At 39.0% G+C, this 19573-nt stretch overlaps 1 protein-coding gene across 1 annotated transcript in view; it reads left to right on the top strand.

The window, feature by feature from the left end:
• LOC103061230 (1-phosphatidylinositol 4,5-bisphosphate phosphodiesterase zeta-1-like) overlaps positions 1–19573 on the top strand; it is a 40048-nt gene that overhangs the window by 7651 nt on the left and 12824 nt on the right. Inside the window, exons 3-5 of the mRNA XM_007441070.2 lie at positions 6464–6665; positions 9485–9629; positions 17672–17824. Of these exons, the coding sequence (XP_007441132.2) occupies positions 6464–6665; positions 9485–9629; positions 17672–17824 (500 nt within the window). The remainder of the gene's footprint in view (positions 1–6463; positions 6666–9484; positions 9630–17671; positions 17825–19573) is intronic.

Below are 19573 nucleotides of genomic sequence, written 5' to 3'. Positions count from 1 at the left end.
ATCTATATTAGCTTTAGGTGAAGTGTGGCTTCTTTATCAGCATGGGGATAGACTGGAGGCTATGGAATGCAGCCGGTTTTGGGATTTTAAGGGAAATTATTTTAAGGGATATTAAACTTTTAGGGAAAAAGGATCTAGGGAGAAAAAGATCTAGTTCTAAGGCTGACAGGTTGCTGAGAATAAGGTTGGGTACCTGTAACGTGTCAAACCACGTCTTTCTCTCTTTTTGCCTTAGCTTGCTATAGGGATCTAATAATTATGATTCGTCAGCTGTGATTTCTGATTCAGTATATTGTTTAGACACAAACAACTATGTTTTCTTCAGCGGTCCATGCTTATTCAAATCATGGCTTAGTGCAATGTGTGAATCTAGTTTCTGAAGTCTCACACCTTAATTGGAAATCTTGTTGATGTTTCCCAAGTTCCCCTAGCTGATCTGAAATCAGAAGTCTGGTAGTAGCTTTTCAGACTAATAATTTTTATTAAGAGGCATAAGCTTTGGAGAGCTACAGTTCACTTGATTAGATTGCAATGGAGTGGCTGAAACTAATGTAGGATTTAAATTGAGAGGAAGAGAGGAAGACAGGCTGGTTATGCAGATACAGGTTACATGTCAGAGAGATTATCAATTAAAAATTGTAATGTGTTAAAAATCCATTGTGTTCATTATTAGTCTGAAAAGGTGCTACTAGACTCCTGATTTTGGGCTATCATAGTCTAATACTGCTCTCTTTCTACAATGCCTACTTGTCAGCCTTGCATAGTACTGATAGTCCTCGACTTACGACGGCAATTGGGACCAGAATTTCAGTCGCTAAGCGATCCAGTCGTAAAGTGCAACTGCATCGATTAGTGATGGCAATCCCTGGAGTCCTGGTTCCATTGTTAACTGAATCCCACAATCGTTAGACAAGGCAACTTCCTGCCGGCTTCCCACAACTAAATCAGTGGGGAAGTTGGCAGGAAGTTGCAAGTCCCAGGCTCACAGGCAGATACGTGGCTGCTGCTGGGTGAGGGAGGAAGCAAGTGGGTGGGGGGAGGTGTGGGGGAAGGTTGGGAAGGGTATGCAAGAGGCACTGTGTGGGTCAGGGAGGGTGCACAGGAGTGCGCGAGAGGTGCTGCACGGGTTGGGGGTGCACAGGGGTGTGGCATGGGTCAGAGTGCACAGGGGTGCACAAGTGGCTGGCACAGTGCAAATGCAGAGGGGCTGGGGGAGGGTATGCAGGTAGGGGAGACTTACCCCAGCAACTTGTGATCTTTCCTGCTGGCTTTCCCTTTGACTTTCTGGGGAAGCTGGCATGGAAGGTTGCAAATGATGATCATGTGATTGTAGGGGTTCTGGGACAGCCACAACTTTGAGGACCGGTTGTAAATCTCCTTTTTCAAAACCGTCATAACTTCAAACAGTCACTGACTGAATGCTCACAAGTCGAGGACTACCTGTAGTCCAAACAAGAAGCACCCCCAGAAGTACTAGCTCTAACTTTATTGTAAGGTTACCTTAATAGAATCTTGCAAGTCTAAAAGTACATCTCTCCCACCTTGCCTTTACAGTCCAAGAAACTAGGGAGGGTCCCTTCTGAGATGTTTACCACACCCCCATTTCTTCTGCAGACTCAGCTGCCACTTGCATGACCGTTGTCTAGTCTGTGGCTCTTCCTTTTGTTTCCCAAGGTTATTCCCTCATACCATTACACTAATTGACCTAGAACAGGAGTTAAATTTAAAATAATCTAAGTGGGTTTGTACAATACTCTTAAAGTGGCTATTAAAATAACCACTTTTCTGGGTTCACACATTAGAACCAAATGGACGTAGCATGGATTTATACAACCCTGTGGGATGATACCCCCCAGAGATTCGTACTGCTTTTGACTTTCTGCAAATTGCTAAAGTCCTGGTTGTTCTTTGAGGCCTTGGGTTAGACTGGTGGTTAAGCCCCTTTGATTTGATTTTTGCTGTTTGACTTTTTGGTTCTGTCTTCTGGTCAACTGTCTTCTGTTTTCTTGATATGCTTTGTTTCCTTTTAATTTTTTATTTGTAAGCCACCCAGAGTTGCTATGGAGATGGACAGCCTTGACCTTGAAATAAATTTTAAAAAGCATGCTAGGCCACCCAAAAAGAAAATCAGTGTTAGATAAATCAAGCTTCACATGTTGTACAAATGCAGCTGTTACTGGGTGGCAGAGTTAGAATATTCTCTTTGCCCTAGAAGCTTTCTGACCACTATGGCCAATGGCAAGAGGGAGATTGTGAGATGGGTCTTTAGCAGTTGTCCTTGTGGCTGTATCTCATCTACCCTATTGTTAAGTGAGTCTTTGGGTTTAAGAAACTACAAGGAAAGTCCTCCTTCTCTCTCTTTCTTGTGCTTCCCTCTGTTCAAGATGTAGTTTAGGTAGGAGGACTTCTCCATGCTCTTTTATTTCAAATGCAATGAATGCCTATTAGCATTCATTGATAGCTGGGATGAGTCTGTACTGTGCGTCCAAGACAACTGTATTACAAGCATTTCCTTTTTAAGTGGATAAATAGTAGAGAAGACACGTGGTTCAAGGTTGCACTGTTGGATTCTTAGTGTTCTCTGAGTTGTGGTTGGGCTGTGGTTTCTTCTTTGATGGTTCCTTGATTAGAGTCTTGTTTCTTCCTTGATTGTTTCTTCTGCTTATCAGGACATTGGGTACTAGGGAGGTTGTGCTTCCAGACAAGCATGAAACAGCACCAGGAAAACAATGATGTTACCTAGCCTAGAAATGAACTCTCTGCAGGAAAACAACCAAGGTCAGAGAACTTAAATGGTGCTGCCTAATTACTTGGTAACCTTTTAGCACTCTGCATTTGCTCAGGAGCACATGTCTAATAAGAACTCCTGCTGATTTCAGATCTCCAACACTGGTCTTTAACTGGGCAGGCTATGCAAGTTCTGCAAGTGCAATGGATAAAAATGGACTCTAGGTAGCTTTCCATTTTAGGACTCCCATTCGCCTTGATCCCTGCACACACGATCGGCAGGAGACTTCATCAAGGATTCGGCCAGTTCTAGGATGGTTTTGCTAGGAAGATGGTAGTGGGATGCTACTGTAGGAGCAGATTGAGGTAAGTGTTAGAGCTGTGTAGTGCTTCAGATGCAGGGGTGTGAATGTAACACTATACACACATATTTACATTAGACTACCCTCTGGGAAAAGACAAAGCTGCTTTAAAGAGTTGCAGACAAATGCTACATTTGCATTTCCAGCAGACTTTGAAGCTCATTTTTGGACTTTTGAAGCAAATTCTTGAAGCACTGCACAGCCCTAATAACCTAGATATAAAAGATATATTTCTCCTTTGTTGTCTCGCTTTATTAAAATGTAGCAGGGAAGGATAGTTTTCATATCAGTATACATTTTCACTTGCGGCTTCTGAGCTGTCGGCTACATCAACCCTGATTCTAAAACGTGGGCTCAGTGTGACTCGTAAGCTGGGACAATTGTTTTCCAGCTGAGTAATAGGGTTTGGAGTGATTCTGCTTTCCTCGCTGTCTGAATTTTATTTATAGACAAAATAAATCACTGCAATTGGTGTAATGGGTGGAACCTTGGATGGTAGCCTTGAATAAGTCAATATTATGTGTCGCATACACTTTTATTATTACAAACTTAATGCAGAACCCAAAATATCCTAAGCTTTTTGCAAAAAAAATAAAATAAAATAAAATAAAAAATTGGATAAATGGTTCACAGCCAAAGAAGCTTCAAGAGACATGAATCAGAAGGAATTGAAGGCAATGAGGGTCATGAACGTAAGAGGGTACTTGGGTTTAAAAGACAATTCTGGCTTCCAATATAGTGTTGTAGCACAATTGTATAATGGAGGGAATCAATAAAATGTTTAAAAAGCAGGGGAGGGACGGAGATGGGGAAGAGAAGCTTTCCCATAATGGATGTATTCCATGGTGTTGAGAGTATCTTGGCTTTTGAAGCTATTCTGTCACTTGCAGTCACAAACTATTTTCATGGAGGGATGCATAAGAAGGGAATACATTTTGAAATGTATCTCAGTAAGAGGGAAAAACATACTAAGTTGGTTCAAGGAGGTGAAGGTGGAAAGGGTAGTGATAAAAAACATCTTGAGCATAACAGATAAAAGAATAGTCCAGATTGGAATTTGGAAAGAAATGGCTAGGAACAGAAAGTATTTACAGCCACAACATTTTCTTTTCATACTTTTACTTATCTCAGTACTTTTCATCCTTTTCTTCTTTCTGTTCCTAGCATTGGTAAAAAGAGCTTTAGACAGGAGCAATGCAATGGTGACTGATGAAAAATATTTATCATAGAAACACTTCCTATCTGTTTAGCTAATCCAATTAAGCATTTGTCTTATATTAATTGTTAAAAATAATTGTAAAGTTGTTATGACGCTATTGGCACACAACCCCATAGAGAGGTCTCCATTCAGGTTTAAAGGTGGGGGAAAAAAGAGACTAGGAAACTATTCAGTGATATCCATGGGAGAGGTGGTCAAAAAAGGCAAAAAGCCACATGTACAGAAGGGGCAGGCTTTCATCATGATGACACACCCACCATCTTGTCTCTTTTGCCCCCTCCACCCCCTGCAGAAGCTGCTCTTTGTTAAGCCCATGTAGCTGGGCAAGAAGCTAGAAGTACAGAGACTTCAGAAAGGTCTCTTTAATGCTGTTCAGGGGTAAATAGAAAATCTTGGAAATTGCATGAAGAATATCCCAGCCTCATTTATACCGAGTTAATTAAGGCAGAATGTCTTTGAATGATTGGAAACGCTTCTTCTCACTTGGGCTAAGTTCCCATTTGCGAGCTAAGCTGCCAACTGACTCACCTTTAATCAGCTGATTATTTATCTCTACTCTCGCTTCCATTCCTTCCCAGCCTCCTCACAATCTCTTAGAAGTGTAACCCAGCAGAACTGAAGTAGTGAGGATGTCACCTTTATCCTCATTAGAATAACTGTTTTCACATTCTGTGCTCTATGACAGCCCCGTCCTGTGGTTGCCAACAACCTCTCGCCTCTCCTAGAGCACCATCTATAACCTGGTCCTGTCTGGATGCACTGGGCCAACATTTCGGCACTCTGATCCTCCCCGGATCACTAAGGCACTAAGTTGTTGGAAAGTTGTCTTTGAACTGCAGGGAATTTAAGGGGCACATTCCTAAATGTGCAAAAGATTCACACATTGCAGGGAAAAACAGTTTCTTGTGTGTTTAGCAACATGCTGCAGAAGCTGAGAGTACAGGGGTGTCCTCAGGGTCCGGCTTGCTTCAGAGCTTCACTTGCACCATTGTGACCACCATTTGGATTTTTTTTTTTTACCATACCCTGTGGACATTGTGGAACAAACCTGAGCAAAATAGTGAATCATCTATCACATTCTTTGCACAATGTGGGGAGTTGGGCAGGGCAAGTCCAATGAATGAATGAATGAATGAATGAATGAATGAATGAATGAATGAATGTTCTAGGATAACCTACATCTAGAATTCAAATAAGTATCTGAGTCAGTATGGATGAAGAAGGGTAAATAGGCTCCATTAGAAAAGAAGGAAAATGAGACAGAGAAAACCTTTTTTATGTTGGCCCTGATAAACCATGTCCACTGCCCTGAGAATGCTATACCAGAAGACCCCAACTGATGCCCAGCAACATTTCTGTGTGTTTCTGCATTGCAAGAGACAGTTATTAATGGTGGAACAACTAAACTGGTTCACCCAACAAGCTAAACAACTCCAAATTATCAAACGCAACTGCTGTGTTCACCAGCAGTATCCACAGGGCGGGCAAATGATGGAACCAGGCTCACACCATTGCAATGTAGTGTAAATGTGTCATGATGTCACACTCAAGTATGAAAAAGGCAGAGCTGTGTCACAACAGTGAGATGCTCTTTTCCTTGTTGTGACAAAAGCTTTGGATCCTGTGGACATCTCTGTTGTTTGGGTCACATGATATGCCCAAATGATTATGGTTTAATGTGAGGGCTTGCTTCAGACAAGATGCTAACAGAGTGACTGGATTTCCCATAACGGGCAGAATCAAAATTATCCAGGGTCAATTTAATTTTAGAGATATACTGTATATCAAGTGACCCCCAGTACTGCAGAGAAAGGTTATATTAACTAATAGAAAACTTTCCTCAAAGCTTCAGAGAAACTATTGTGGTTGCCCCAAATAAAGTATATTGTTTTACAACACTATTACAAGCCTATGAGAGAGTTAGGCCTGGCTTCTAGCTTCCATGGCCATATCTGGTCAAACTAGCTGGGAATTCTGCAGATTTCCTGATTGAAGAAGGCTGGCCTAAGGTTTAATGACATGAAATAAAGTAAGTCTCAGTGTGCAGTTTAAGATCTGGTAAAATGACATGTGGACTATTTCCAGTCTGCTTAGTTCCAGGTGGAACATGAAACTCAGCTTGTTTCTTTTCATTCCCCCACCCCCACCCCTTTAGCAAGAAGCCAAAAGGAGATGACCATTGAAGGCTTTATACGATACATGGTGTCAGAAGAGTGCAGTATATTCCAAATGGAGAACAAAAAGATTTACCAAGATATGAGTTTTCCACTGTGCGATTACTTCATATCATCTTCACACAACACTTACCTTATCCAGGACCAACTTATAGGGCCAAGTCATCTGTGGGGCTATGCCAAGTATGTACTTCTCTTGGGGGAGGCAGAGAGAGGGGATGGTGGATGGATGTGTAAAAGAAAGCTGTTCAAAAATAATAGCTAAAGCAAAACCCAAAATCCCAATTAGAAAAATCAAAATGATTGCCCGTTTTATTCAATGTTCCTTTCCTCTATTCTAACCATGACAGAACCTTGATTTATGCAGTTATACAACCATTTATGAACTTGTTATATTAGTGGGCTCTTTATTTGATACCTTGCCATAATATTTAATGCTGTTATTTGAAATAATATACTTAATGGAGTTCTTAAGACTTTCTTAACTATTCCTTTGATTTTATTAAGTTGGAGCCAGACTAAGGTAGTCACATTTTTCCCCATTGAAATCAATGGGACAAGTAAGTCATAACTAACAAGTAAGTCAATTCTAATCTGCTTGATTTATTTCTGACCTGTTTGAATATTTCCTATATTGGGTAATTTTTGATTTATTGGTTAATATTATATCCTTCTCATTGAATTGTTGGTTTTAGAATACTGTTTTGATCTAGCAGTTGTAAATTTCTTTGCCTTGTGATTGTTATTGAAATGTTTAATTATATTTTGAAGCATTTAATATATTGTTACTGTTTTTCAAGATGAATGCATCACTGGTTTATTACTATGAAATATATCTATATCTATATCTATATACTGTACTATTATATTTTTGTGAGTTGTTTAACAATACACACACAGGATTGTTATTGGGAATTAATTCCTTTTGCTGCTGATTGTTTTTGGTCTTATGATATTTTTGTCAGCTATTATATAAACATTTTTGACTGTGATACATCTGTAAATGTATATATAAATAAAATTGGCACTGCAACTCTTCCTGCATCAGATATGCTGCAATGTTGTGATTCACTTTGAAACGTGGAGGTTTATTTTTAAATATTTATCTGTAAAATTTATCTGACCACCTGAAATGAGCCATACTCTAGGCTGCTTCTAAAGTTTAAGAATAGAAATAGGATCAAAATCAGGAAAATTAAAATTAAAAGCCAAACAGGAGACTGAAAAAATACTCAGCTTGCTGAATTGTTTCAATCATTTTCTTGCTGTTATTGACTGTAGCAAACTGCTTTATTTTGATTATGAATATACATGACATCATCATCGCAGATGTATCATAAGATGATACTGACCAGATCACTGGATTTGTCACAGCAATTGATTAATGCAATTCCTTCAAGGAGTGTGTGTTCCTGAGCCCCATGGCAGGACTTTTTCTTTGCAAGAAGCAACAGTTAGATGAATGCTGTCAGCTTGCACGAGGAAGGATCTATTCTTGCTTTAGCAAGATAAACAATTCAGGTTGGACCTACTGATCAAGTAAAGTAACATGAATTAAGCTAGTGACTTTAGAATGTCAAAGAAACTGTCCTGAAACATGATTTCCATCATCAAAAAAGATTGCATGTGATGAAGAAAAACAAACATGGGTTCCACAGGCAATGGATCGCTAGTAAGCAGACTTCAGACCATGCCTTCTGAGGGCGGTGGTTAGTCAATTATTGCAGTCATGCTTTTTGTGTAGCCTTGGGTTACTAGGCAATGGGATTTGCTGATGCATGGGGAAGATGCTTGGACTTTTCTGATCCTAGACAAATGTTTATTTCTTCATGGTTTGGAGAATGGACTAAGAAAACTGGTGGATCTATATGGAAAAGTCTAGAGAGGAGAACTGATCAATCAATCAATATATTTATTATGGTTGTACACCAAGAGTGGGGTACTGTTTTTTGCTAAAACACAGGAGCACTTAAGGATATTACCTCCAAAGATTTCTGGTCTGAAGACATGGGAGAAAACATCTGAAAGGTCTTAGCGTGCCCTTATTTTGAAATCTGATTTTTTTTCTGAAGCTTAAACTTTTTATAGACAATCAGGAAATGGGCACTCTCAGTTTAAGAATGTCATAAAACAGACTATAGTACTGTTCTGAAACTTTGTGTCTCTGGATACGTTGAAAAAGATGGCCCACCAATTGGAATTCTATGAGTTGTAGTTACAAAACATCTGGAAGACACAAAGTTGGGAAAAATTTACAGTCAGTAGTATCATCACAAAACTCACAAAGGGCACTGAATTACTTTATCTCTGGGAGTCAGTCTGATCTGCAGACTTTAATTCCCAAATTCCCAGAATTTAGAGCTAGTACAGCCATTATTGAAAATTGAGGGAGTTGAAATCCATACATATGGAAGTTACCAGCTTCAGGAAGATGGGATTCTCCATTCAAATCTTTCCTGGGCCACAACGTTCACTGAATTACTTTGGTCAAGTCACTGTTGTGACTTTTATCTTCTGATGTGAGGATAAAATGGTGTAATATAGCCTTCAATTATTTTGAGGAAAGGCTATATATGAGATTGGTGCATCAAGGCCATTTCATGCTTCATAGCTCACAAATAGGAGCAATCCTCAACTAGTAGGAATTGTCAAATGCATCCTGCTTTGAAAATAAAGATGTAGAAACTCAGCAACATACAGATCTACATGTACGGACAGTTGTGACGAGTTTTGGCTTCCATGTGAAGATGAGCTCTCCCATAATAAGGAACTGTTGGGAAAAAACCCCCCTGCAAATTATAAAGCAAATTCTGATTTAATGCCCAAAGATTTGTAAATCATCCAGCCACATTCTGGTTTCTGACCAATTACAAACAGCATCAAAACAAGAGCAAAAACAAAAAAACTCCACAATGAGTTCTAAGGAATAGGATGCTAAAATAGAATGTTTGGTTTTGTTGTACTACTTAAAGTCCCCAAATGCATATTTTTTCTTTTAAAAGTTCCCTTAGAAGGGGATGTCGCTGCGTGGAAATTGACTGCTGGGATGGGCCAAATAATGAGCCAGTGGTTTATCACGGACACACTCTGACAAGCAAAATAACCTTCCAGAATGTCATCAATGTTATACACAAACATGCATTTGAGGTAGGTGATGTCTATGGTTAACCAAAGCAGAAGCAACTGTCCATAAGTGATAGAGATGGATGAACATGGACGGCTTCCTATTGCATATATGTAACTGTCCCCTTACATGTTACTGTCAGATGATGGAAGGAAGCCTCAAGCAGATGGACTTTAGACGTGATTATAGGCAAGGACTGGAAAGGGACATAAAAAGACTTGCTCTTTGGGTCCTGTCAGGGACAACAAACCACCCCGCCACCAGCACTGTATTGCTTGCTTTATTAATGATATTTATATAGCACCTCATAACAGCTCTGAGAAGATAGCCACACTAGGTAATAAAGCAAGTAAAAAAAGCCATTAATAGCATTAGACAACAGCAAATTATTGGACAGTCATAGAAAATGAAGACTAAGAAAGATCAGGAAGAATAGTAAAACATCTTTGCCTGGTCTAAAACAACATTTAGTATAGCATGTGCCAGCAAACCTTCACATATATTGGATCCCTACTAAGTGATTAAAGATCTAGGGCAGAACTAGGGCTGGTTTTTATTTTGTATGTGTATGTGCTATATTTGTCTAGTTATTTACTTAAACAATGTATAGGGCTGCCCATCTCACGACTATGGGCAGCTATAGTACCTAAAAAATCAACACAGAAGTCTCCCCTCCCCCCCAAATTAAAAAGAACCCTAACCCTAATTAAAATGAAATTAAATGAAACAAAGTCATTAAAACAATATGGAACATACAATGTGTCAAGGCCCACTAAAAACAACATTTGGGCTCACTTAATACAGTATCCTGGCCCTAATGCCTTGAAACATTTCATCTGTATTGCTTTAAAATTCTTCCGACATACACAAAAACTCATAGACTTATAAACTTCTCCAAGGAAATTTCTCAAGCAAAGCTGGGAGATGATGAAAATGCAAATTATGAAGGATTGGATTTAGGGAATTATATATCACTAAGTATGTGCTTGGCTGCAACCTAATCAATGACAGGACCATATCTATTAGCATTAATGGATATTCAGTACACATAAATATTACACAAGAATATGATCCTGCTGCATACGCAATGGTGGAAGACACTGAAGAATTCTACTGCAAATTGTAGGAGATGCTAGACGATACCATCCAGAAAGGACATAAGGAAGGGATCGGAAGCACCTGGAATTATCTGGACAGGGTAAACACAATAATTCAGGAGAGCACTTAACCGAGTTTTGCAAGATAATTCCCTGTCACTGCCAACACCTGCTTCAGGCAACTTAAACACAGACTCTGTACCTGTGCATCACTGGACAGAAAAAAAGGAATTATATAATACTTATATAAAACTATAGAATTATATAAAACTATATAACAGGAAGCAGAAGAACAGAAAATGGAAAAGTACAGCTTGGTCAACCAAGACACCTCCAGGGACAGAATGTGGAACAGATCATCGATTGGCATCAAATACATGGGCTAAATTTAGAAAGTTAAAGAGAGCACGTGGGTTTGGAGGATGTACAGTTACAGATCCTCAACATATAGTCATAAGCACATTTATGCTTAACTTAGGCAAAAGAGAACCCAAAGAGCTGTGGAAAGAGTTAACAAACACTGTGAAAATGGACGCAGAAAAAATACTTTCAGAGAGGAGAAGATCTAGGTGGTTTGCTAAACAAAGTATCAGAATTGTCAGGGAAAGGCAGAACATGCAGTCCTTGAAAAAAATGAATGATGACTGAATGCAGATGGCAGTATCAACCCAGAAAGGACATGGAAAGAGATCTCAATCAGGAATGTCAGAAAATAACCAGAAAGGGAAAAATAAGATATTTTGCTAAGCAGATCAGAGAAATCGTAGGAGAGTTTACAGCTAGGTAGGAATACTCAAAAGTAATGGTAGAAGACAAATAGAGACAAAGGAAGTAGGAAGATGTATTGTCGAAGGCTTTCACGGCCGGCATACGATGGCTGGCGTGGGTCTTCCGGGCTGTGTGGCCGTGTTCTTGAAGTTTTGTTTCCTAATGTTTCGCCAGCACCTGTGACCGGCATCTTCAGAGTGCAGGAGCACAGACAGGAGCAGTTCTCTCTGTGCCCAGGGTGAAGTGACCCTTCTGTGGGTATTTATAGAGATCTGGGGGGGGAGGGGGGGAGGGGTGTGTGTGTGTGGGGGGGTGGGACTCTGTGGAACCCCTTTAGGAATCAGATTATAGAATGACAGAAACATTTGTGAAAAGAGAATGCATTCATGAAATGAATCCACTAGAAAGTGTGGGATGAAATGTAACAGTGCGTGTACATGCCTTTGAATCAGTGCTGACTCCTGGCAACTGTATGGACAAGTCTTTGCAGTTTTCTTCACAACATTTTTGGAAGTGGTTGGCCATTGCTTGCTTCTTCTTAGGGCTGAGAGAGAGGGACTGACCCAAGGTCACCCAGCTGGCCTCATGTCTAAGGTGGGACTAGAACTCAGAGTCTCCTGGTTTCTAGCCCTGTGCCTTGACCACTGCATCAAACTGACTCTCGTGTATCAGTAAAAGAGAATATCTGTAGCTCAGGGTTGAACTGTGGAGTCCTTATTGCTCTCTGAACTTGGTTGTTTGATTGCCGATGTTTCATTACCCAACTAGGTAACATAATCAGTGCTAGTGAGTGTGGGGTTTTCTCCCTGTTTATATACAGTAGCTATATACAACAGCTTGCCCTGCCAGTGTTGGTGAGGGTGTGGTTTTCTCCTTGGTAATTCCTTGATTAGGGTATTGTTTTCTGCTTGATGTCTGGTGTTAATCCCTATTTATCTGGGTGTAAGGCTGCTGGAGAGGATGTGTTCTGGTCTTTTGGTTTCCTTCTTAGCTTTCTTATCTCTTTTGAATGGTGTATAAATGGGGTTTATCTCTATCTGTCTATTGATGGCTGATGTGTCTGAGTACCAAACTTCCAGGAATTCCCTAGCATTTTTGGAATTAGCTTGGTCTAGGATGCTGACAGTTTCCCAGTTGAAGCTATGGTTGAGTCTGTCCATGTGTTGTGAAGTTAAGGAGTTTTCATTGGGTCTTCTGACTGCTAGCTGGTGTTCATGGATGCGCTCTGCTAGTCCTCTGCCTGTCTGTCCTATACATAGTGGTTGTTACAGTCCTTACACTGTATGTTGTAGATGACTCCTGTTTTTTCTTTTTGGGCTACTGGGTCTTTTGGTTTGCTTAAGATGTTTTGGAGGGCTTTAGCTGGTTTGTATGCTATGGAGATGCCATGTGGTTATAATAGTCTGTTGGTAGTTTCTGAGATGTTTCTGATGTATGGCAGTATTATCCTTTTCATAGCTTGTGTAGGTTGTGTTGTAGTAGGTTGAGTGGCCAGGCACTTTTTGATAAAGTTGCATGGGTATCAATTTCGTTGGATGATATGTTGTATAGGCGATCTGTTTCCTTTTTCTGATGTTCTGGGTTGCTGCAGTGCATTTGTGCTTGTCTGAATAATGTTGTTACACAGCTCCTCTTGTGGGGGGTTGGGTTGTTTCTTTAGTAATGGAGTACTTGGTTAGTGTGGGTTGTTTTTGGATAGACTTGTGTTTCTAATTTGCCATCATTTCCTCTGCTGATCAAGGAAGGGTAATGTGTTGTTGTTTTCTTCTTCCCTTGTGAATTTTATTCCTTTGAAGATGTTGATTGTTTCATATGTCTTCTCTAGTTGTTCCTTTTTTAGTATGATGAAGGCGTCATCTACATACCAGATCCACACTTTTGGATGTACGCATGGGAGTGCTATAGTTTCTAGACACTGCATTACAGTCTCTGCTATGAGTCCTGAGAATGGCGATCCTTGAGTGTTCCTCTGATTTGTTGTTATATTTGTCCATCAAACTGAAAGTAGGTAGTGAGGCAGAGGTTTACGAGGTCCATGGTTCTGGGTATTTCAATCTTAGTATATTCAGTTAGGTTGGGTGTGTTGTGTAATATTGCTGCCATGGATTATTTCACTAGTTCTGGGTCTATGGATGTAAAGAGTGCTGTGACATCGAATGAAACCATAATTTCATCTTCATCTATTTTAGGTCTTTGATTTTCTGGAGGCACTGTACTGGGAGTTGGTAGAATATTTGCTCCCCTCTGTGAGGTGTCCAAGCTTTTTTCTGAGTTCTTTTGCTATGTTGTATGTTGGGGTCCCTGGTAATGACACAATTGGACGAAGAGGTATGTTGGGCTTGTGTATTTTGGGGCATCCATAGAGGTGAGGGAGGATGGGTCCCCTGCTTTTCATTTGCCACTGTTCTTCTTTTGTGATTTGACCTTTCTTGGGTAGGTCATTAAGGATTCTCTTGATCTGATTGTCCAGTTTCTGTATTGGGTTGGTGTTTACTGGGATGTAGGTTTCTTTGTCCTCCAGGAATTTTTTGTATGTATTGTGATCTGTCTGCAATCAAACAACCAAGCTCAGAGAGCACCAAGAACTCCACATGGCTGTCATGTAACTGACAAGCAGGGAAACATGCAAATTAAATATTCCTTGAACTATTTAAAGCTGTGGAAGAAGAAATAGTTAAAGTGCTAATAGCTGTACATTAACAACTGTGGAACTAGACTGTGTGGCCTACTAATTGGAAGACTCCATCCATCCATCCTGAGGAAGGGAAATGCAAGATAACAGCGGCATACAGTTTTGACACCCCCGCCCCTTTCCTCTGCAAGGCAGCATGCTATTAATTGTACCACTGCACTAATCCCTTACACAAGCAGTTTTGCTTAAGATTATATAAAGAAAAATGAAGCCATACATGGAGGAAATGTCAAATGAAAAGGCAGGTTTCAGGAAAGTCATTTATTGTAATCACCTCTTTTTTTTTTTTTAAATTTGAGAGCACTACATACATTTAAATCAGTGTTTTTCATACATGGCATCTTAAAGTTGCCAAGTTTGAAAAACACTGATTTAAATAATATATAATATAATAAAATACAATATTAGGTAATATAAGTAGGACATAAGATCAGATAGCTAACGTAATAGCAAAATAATGTAACAAGAACATTTAACTTTGCTTCTTGGGTAACAGCAAGGCCTTTGTGTAAATTGCATATATTAAAACTAATTAGTGTGACATAACACCTGATTACACGTGTAAGGGATCTTTTAAAGAACAAGAAAGTTGTGTAAAAACTGCGTTTGGAAAAACAGGGTGATTCAAAATAGGGAAGTACATTGTCCTGGTATTTATTTAAGTCATGCAGCAAATTAATTATAGCAGGGTAAAAAGCAATAACGGCTGGCATCCGATATACAGACAATGGCAAAGAAGACTTAGACAAACTCGTTCAGAAAGTAAAAAATGAAAAATGAAACATCTGAGTTCATATTTCACATTAAGAAGACATCTACACGACCATCTGCATCTTGTGAACTTGCAACTGACTGTGTAGATAGAATTATTTCTTTATCTTTATAGATAAAGAAGGGCAGTGTGCTGAAGTAGCAAGGAGATTAATCCTAGGGGGGAAAGCAATGATAAACGTAGACAAGGTGATGAAGGATAAGGATATTATTATGACAAGTGAGTTCGCCATAAATAAAGCAAGGGTCTTTCGAGTGGTGATGTATGGCAGTGAGACATTTAGAAAGAGCAGGAGAAAGAAGATTGATGTGTTCAATTTATGGATGTGGAGATGAATACTATGGAATGCAGGAAGAACCAGCCGGTTGGTCCTGGACGAAGGAAAGGCTGACGGCTTTCTTGAGATGATGGTGAGTTAGCAGAAATTCATGTAATTCAGGCATGTGAGAGATGGGTTAAAACAACTCCGCATGGCAAGATTGAGGTAAGTGAAAAAAATATAAAAGTAACAGAGTGGATAGACAGGAGTAAGAATTTGTTTGGAAGAGCTACAGATAGTTTCCAGTGTCAAGTCAAAATGGCAGGCATTTGTGGGCACAATGGCTGCCAGTCAGACCCAATTTGCACCTAGCTAAGTTGTGCCATTATCATACCAGTAATCTTAATTGAGCTTTTATATTTCATCCCACTTTAAAATCTGGAATCTTAGGTTGACTATTCAGTCCTGTAGTCCATAAACCAATACTCTTGCAAGCAAAATATCCTGTTGCATCCTTCCCCATCTTGAATAATTCTAGATATAATTTCACAAAGGTCAGTCTGCTGCCAATACCTCATGGAGGATTACAGAGTTGTAAACTACCTGGTTAGGGGATAGGATGAACTTCCTTATTTTTTTAATATATAATTTTATTAAAAAAAATTAAAAAGGAAGATAAGAACTAATACAAACTAATATAAAGTAAGAAAAAGAAAAGAAGAAGAAAGAAATCAAAAAGAAAGCTAAAAGTGCAAGAAAGGGGGAAAAAAGTAAGAGAAAAATAGAAAAAAAATGATAAAAGATAAAAAGAAGTGGCTTCCGAACTTTGTTACAGCAGTTATAAGTACAATTATAAATTTACCTCTTACTCTATTGTTACAACATGATTCTCTTCTTTCTATAATCTATCCTATCTAATCATCAAAACCATAAATCATAAGTTTATTTTTTTCTGTTTCATGCAAAAAGTCCATAAGGGTTTCCAGTCAGCAATAAACACAGATATCTTTTCTCTGATCAAAGAAATCAATTTAGTCATCTCTGAAAGTTCCATCATCTTCACCAGCCATTCCTCTATTGTGGTTAATGCCAAATCTTTCCATCTTTGTGCATACAATAACCTTGCTGCAGTTGTCATATACAAAAACAAAGCTCCATGACTTTTTCCCAACTGTTTGTCCATCAATCCCAAAAGAAAAGCCTCTGGTCTCAATTGTATATCTGTCAAAATATCAGTCTTTAAAATCTTCTACATCAGTGTGTGTATTTGAATCCAACATTTTCTAGCTTTTTTACATGTCCACCAAGCATGATAAAATGTCTCTTCTAGTTGTTCACGTTTCCAATATAAATTTGAAGTGCCATTATACATTCTAGACAATTGGTGACATATACCAACGGTACATCATGTTATAAAAATTCTCTTTAAGATTATGACATAGTGTAAATTTCAATCCTTTCAACCACATATTTTCCCATTCTTCCGTCTGTATATTATATCTAAAATTTTAGCCCACTTTAGCATACATTCATTCACTTGTTCTTCTTCTGTTTCAAACTTCAGTAAAAGTGTATACATTTTAGCAGTTACATGTACATAATTTGTACACAATTCTTTTTCAAACTTAATCTTATAATTATAATTATAAGACTTATAATTCAAAACCACAAACTCTTTTATCTACTTTAAATCTTTCTAATAACTGTAAATAAGAAAACCATTGACAACTATATCCCTCTGCCACCAGTTCTTCTCTTGATTTTATTTTGTATTCCCCTTGACAAAATTCTAGTATGTCATAATAAGTTAGCCATTTATATTCACCTATTATTTCTTGTCTATAAAATGCTTCTTGTGCTGGGAGCCACAAAGGTGTTTATGGGCACAACCTGGGTTTGTAATCTATTCCATATTCTCAACATGGCAGGATAAATTTCTTTATTTTTAGAAATAAATCAATGTAAACTTCTCCTTATATGTTTTAGTAGTAATATCTTTATTTTGGTCTGACTTACATAACACCCACAGATAAAATCACAACTGTCCCATTGTAATAGTAGTCTAATCTATATACTATCAGAAATGCCTCAGATTTAAATCACTAGCCCAAACTATAAAATTGTGATACCATTAAGATGTTAAAATTAAGGTTATAAAGGGAAGAGTGAGTACAGGAGAAATGTATACCATTTGGATAAAACAGTGGGATAATAACTAAATATAATTTAAAATAGCTAATACGGAGCATAAAATGAATATATCACTCAATCTGTATTTCATTTCAATATTGTAACTGTGAGAACTAGAATAGTGTGGTGTAAAATAAAATGGCTTATAAAAAGAAATGGCAATAACATAGAAGACTAGAGAGCTAAAAATAACCAGTGTGTGAACATTTTATGGGTGTAGTCTTTGTCAGTCCCTATATGTTTTGATTATGTGGCACATCCTATATAACTGTTGAATTTATTTTCAGACTTCAGATTACCCCATTATTTTGTCACTGGAAAACCACTGCAGCCCTCCCCAGCAGGAGAGAATGGCAGCGCATATGCTCGACATCCTCCGTGATAGTTTGTGCACTACAACCATTGACAATTCTGTGCCAACGGAGTTACCGTCCCCAGAGGTAAAATCACATGCTCCCCCTTCCTTAGGAAAAGCAAAACTTGGGGATGAAAGATATTTCTTGGGTAGATCTGCTAAAGTTTCTTTTTTCCCTAATAAAAATTGAGTTTGAGACAAACTGAGCTGGGAAAAGAGAGATGCTGGCAGTCATTTTGCTTCTGATCAATGCAAATCTTATTCCAAGTACAGCTAGTCCTCGCTTAATGATCACAATTATCCTCGCTTAATGGGACTGGCAATTCCATCCCTAAGCAACTTGGTCATTAAGCAAGACATCATGAGACCCCGTCTTGGGATTTTACTGCTGGCTTCTCCATTGACTCTGCTTGTTGGAAGCCAGCTGTGAAATATGCAAATGGAAATCCTGTGACAGTGGGATGCTGTGATGGTCGTAAACACCAGCTGGTTGCGAAGTGCCTGAATCTCAATCACTTGACCACAGGGACACTGTGATGGTCATAAGTGCAAGAACCAGTGCTAAAGTTATTTTTTCAGTGTTGTAACTTTGAACAGTCGCTAAACAGTGCAGTTGTTAAGCGAGGTCTACCTGTATCTCCCTTCTCCTCCCACCACATCTTTTCATTATTAACTTCCATTTCATCCTGGCATCTATATTGTCAAGACTATGAGAAGACCAACACTTCTAGCATGGTCTAATGGTAATAGTGCTGGAGTAGGGCTGGAGAAATACATTCAAAATCCCCCACTCAGTCGTGAAATTCACTGCCTGGCTTTGCACATTATCCTAAATGATAATTTGCTTTTTTTTTAAGTTTTGTTTGTTGTTTTACTCCAACCTCTTTGGTTTTTAAATCATGGTTTAGGACAGGATGAGCAGCCTTGCAGGCCACTACAGAACTCCATCTGCACCTCCCAGAACACCTCTGAAGTGGACAGAGCCAACTTTTTCAGCCCATTTGGTGGAAGGACTAGATATTTGGGGGATGAAACTGAGTAAAATGTTTTAATACCTGAAAAGGTTCTGGCATCCATTTCTCCTCTGAAACTGGGTCATTATTTTTTCCTTTTTGTTTTGGTGGAAGTAAGGGGTAAAATAGGTGACTGAAGCTTCCCTGAGAAAGTTGCCCATCCCTGTTCCTTCAAGCACCAGAAATGATTTAAAATAGATTGTTAATAGTCAATTTCAAACCATCCAGTCTAAGCCATGTACAGAGAAAAAGTCTCACTCAAGTCAAGGTCAACTGCTAGGATTCTATGGAAAGATCCATATTGTTTTTGAGGCAACAATTTTGAAGTAGTTTGTTACTGTCTTCTCTCAAAATCCTTTTTCAACTTCCCAATCTAGTCCACAGCCCTGGAATGTCCTGGTGGTCTCTTCTACAAATGCTAAGTTCAACTCTGTTTAGCTTTTCTGAGATCTAGGTCGGCTAGATGTTGCCACTTGCTTTACAGACTTTTCTGATACGTCGTGGAGCTCACATATATGGTTTGATAGCTCAGGGATGGAGATGCATTGTGTCAGAGATTATATGATGGTCATGATCACTGGTGTTGCAACAGCATTATTTAAGGTTACTGACATATGCACTCCGTGACAGGTATGTGTGAATTGGGGCAGAGCCATGGTATCTTCACTTGCCTGGCTGCCTTGGGAGTGATTCAATGAATATTTGAGTCATCAGAGCAGTCCCTGGCTTGAATGCCAACATGTGAATGGCTTTTGGAGTCTGAAAAAATGGGTCTGGGTGACGTACAATCCCTATCATGATGAAACATGCACAGACCAGAT

Source organism: Python bivittatus, unplaced genomic scaffold (genome assembly GCF_059951505.1).
Source record: "Python bivittatus isolate LINGU-HERP-01145 unplaced genomic scaffold, Pbiv_v1 ctg000330_np1212, whole genome shotgun sequence".
Taxonomy (NCBI): Eukaryota; Metazoa; Chordata; class Lepidosauria; order Squamata; family Pythonidae; genus Python; species Python bivittatus.
Note: the sequence above shows the minus strand (reverse complement) of the source record. Positions and strands in the feature narration are given on the sequence as shown.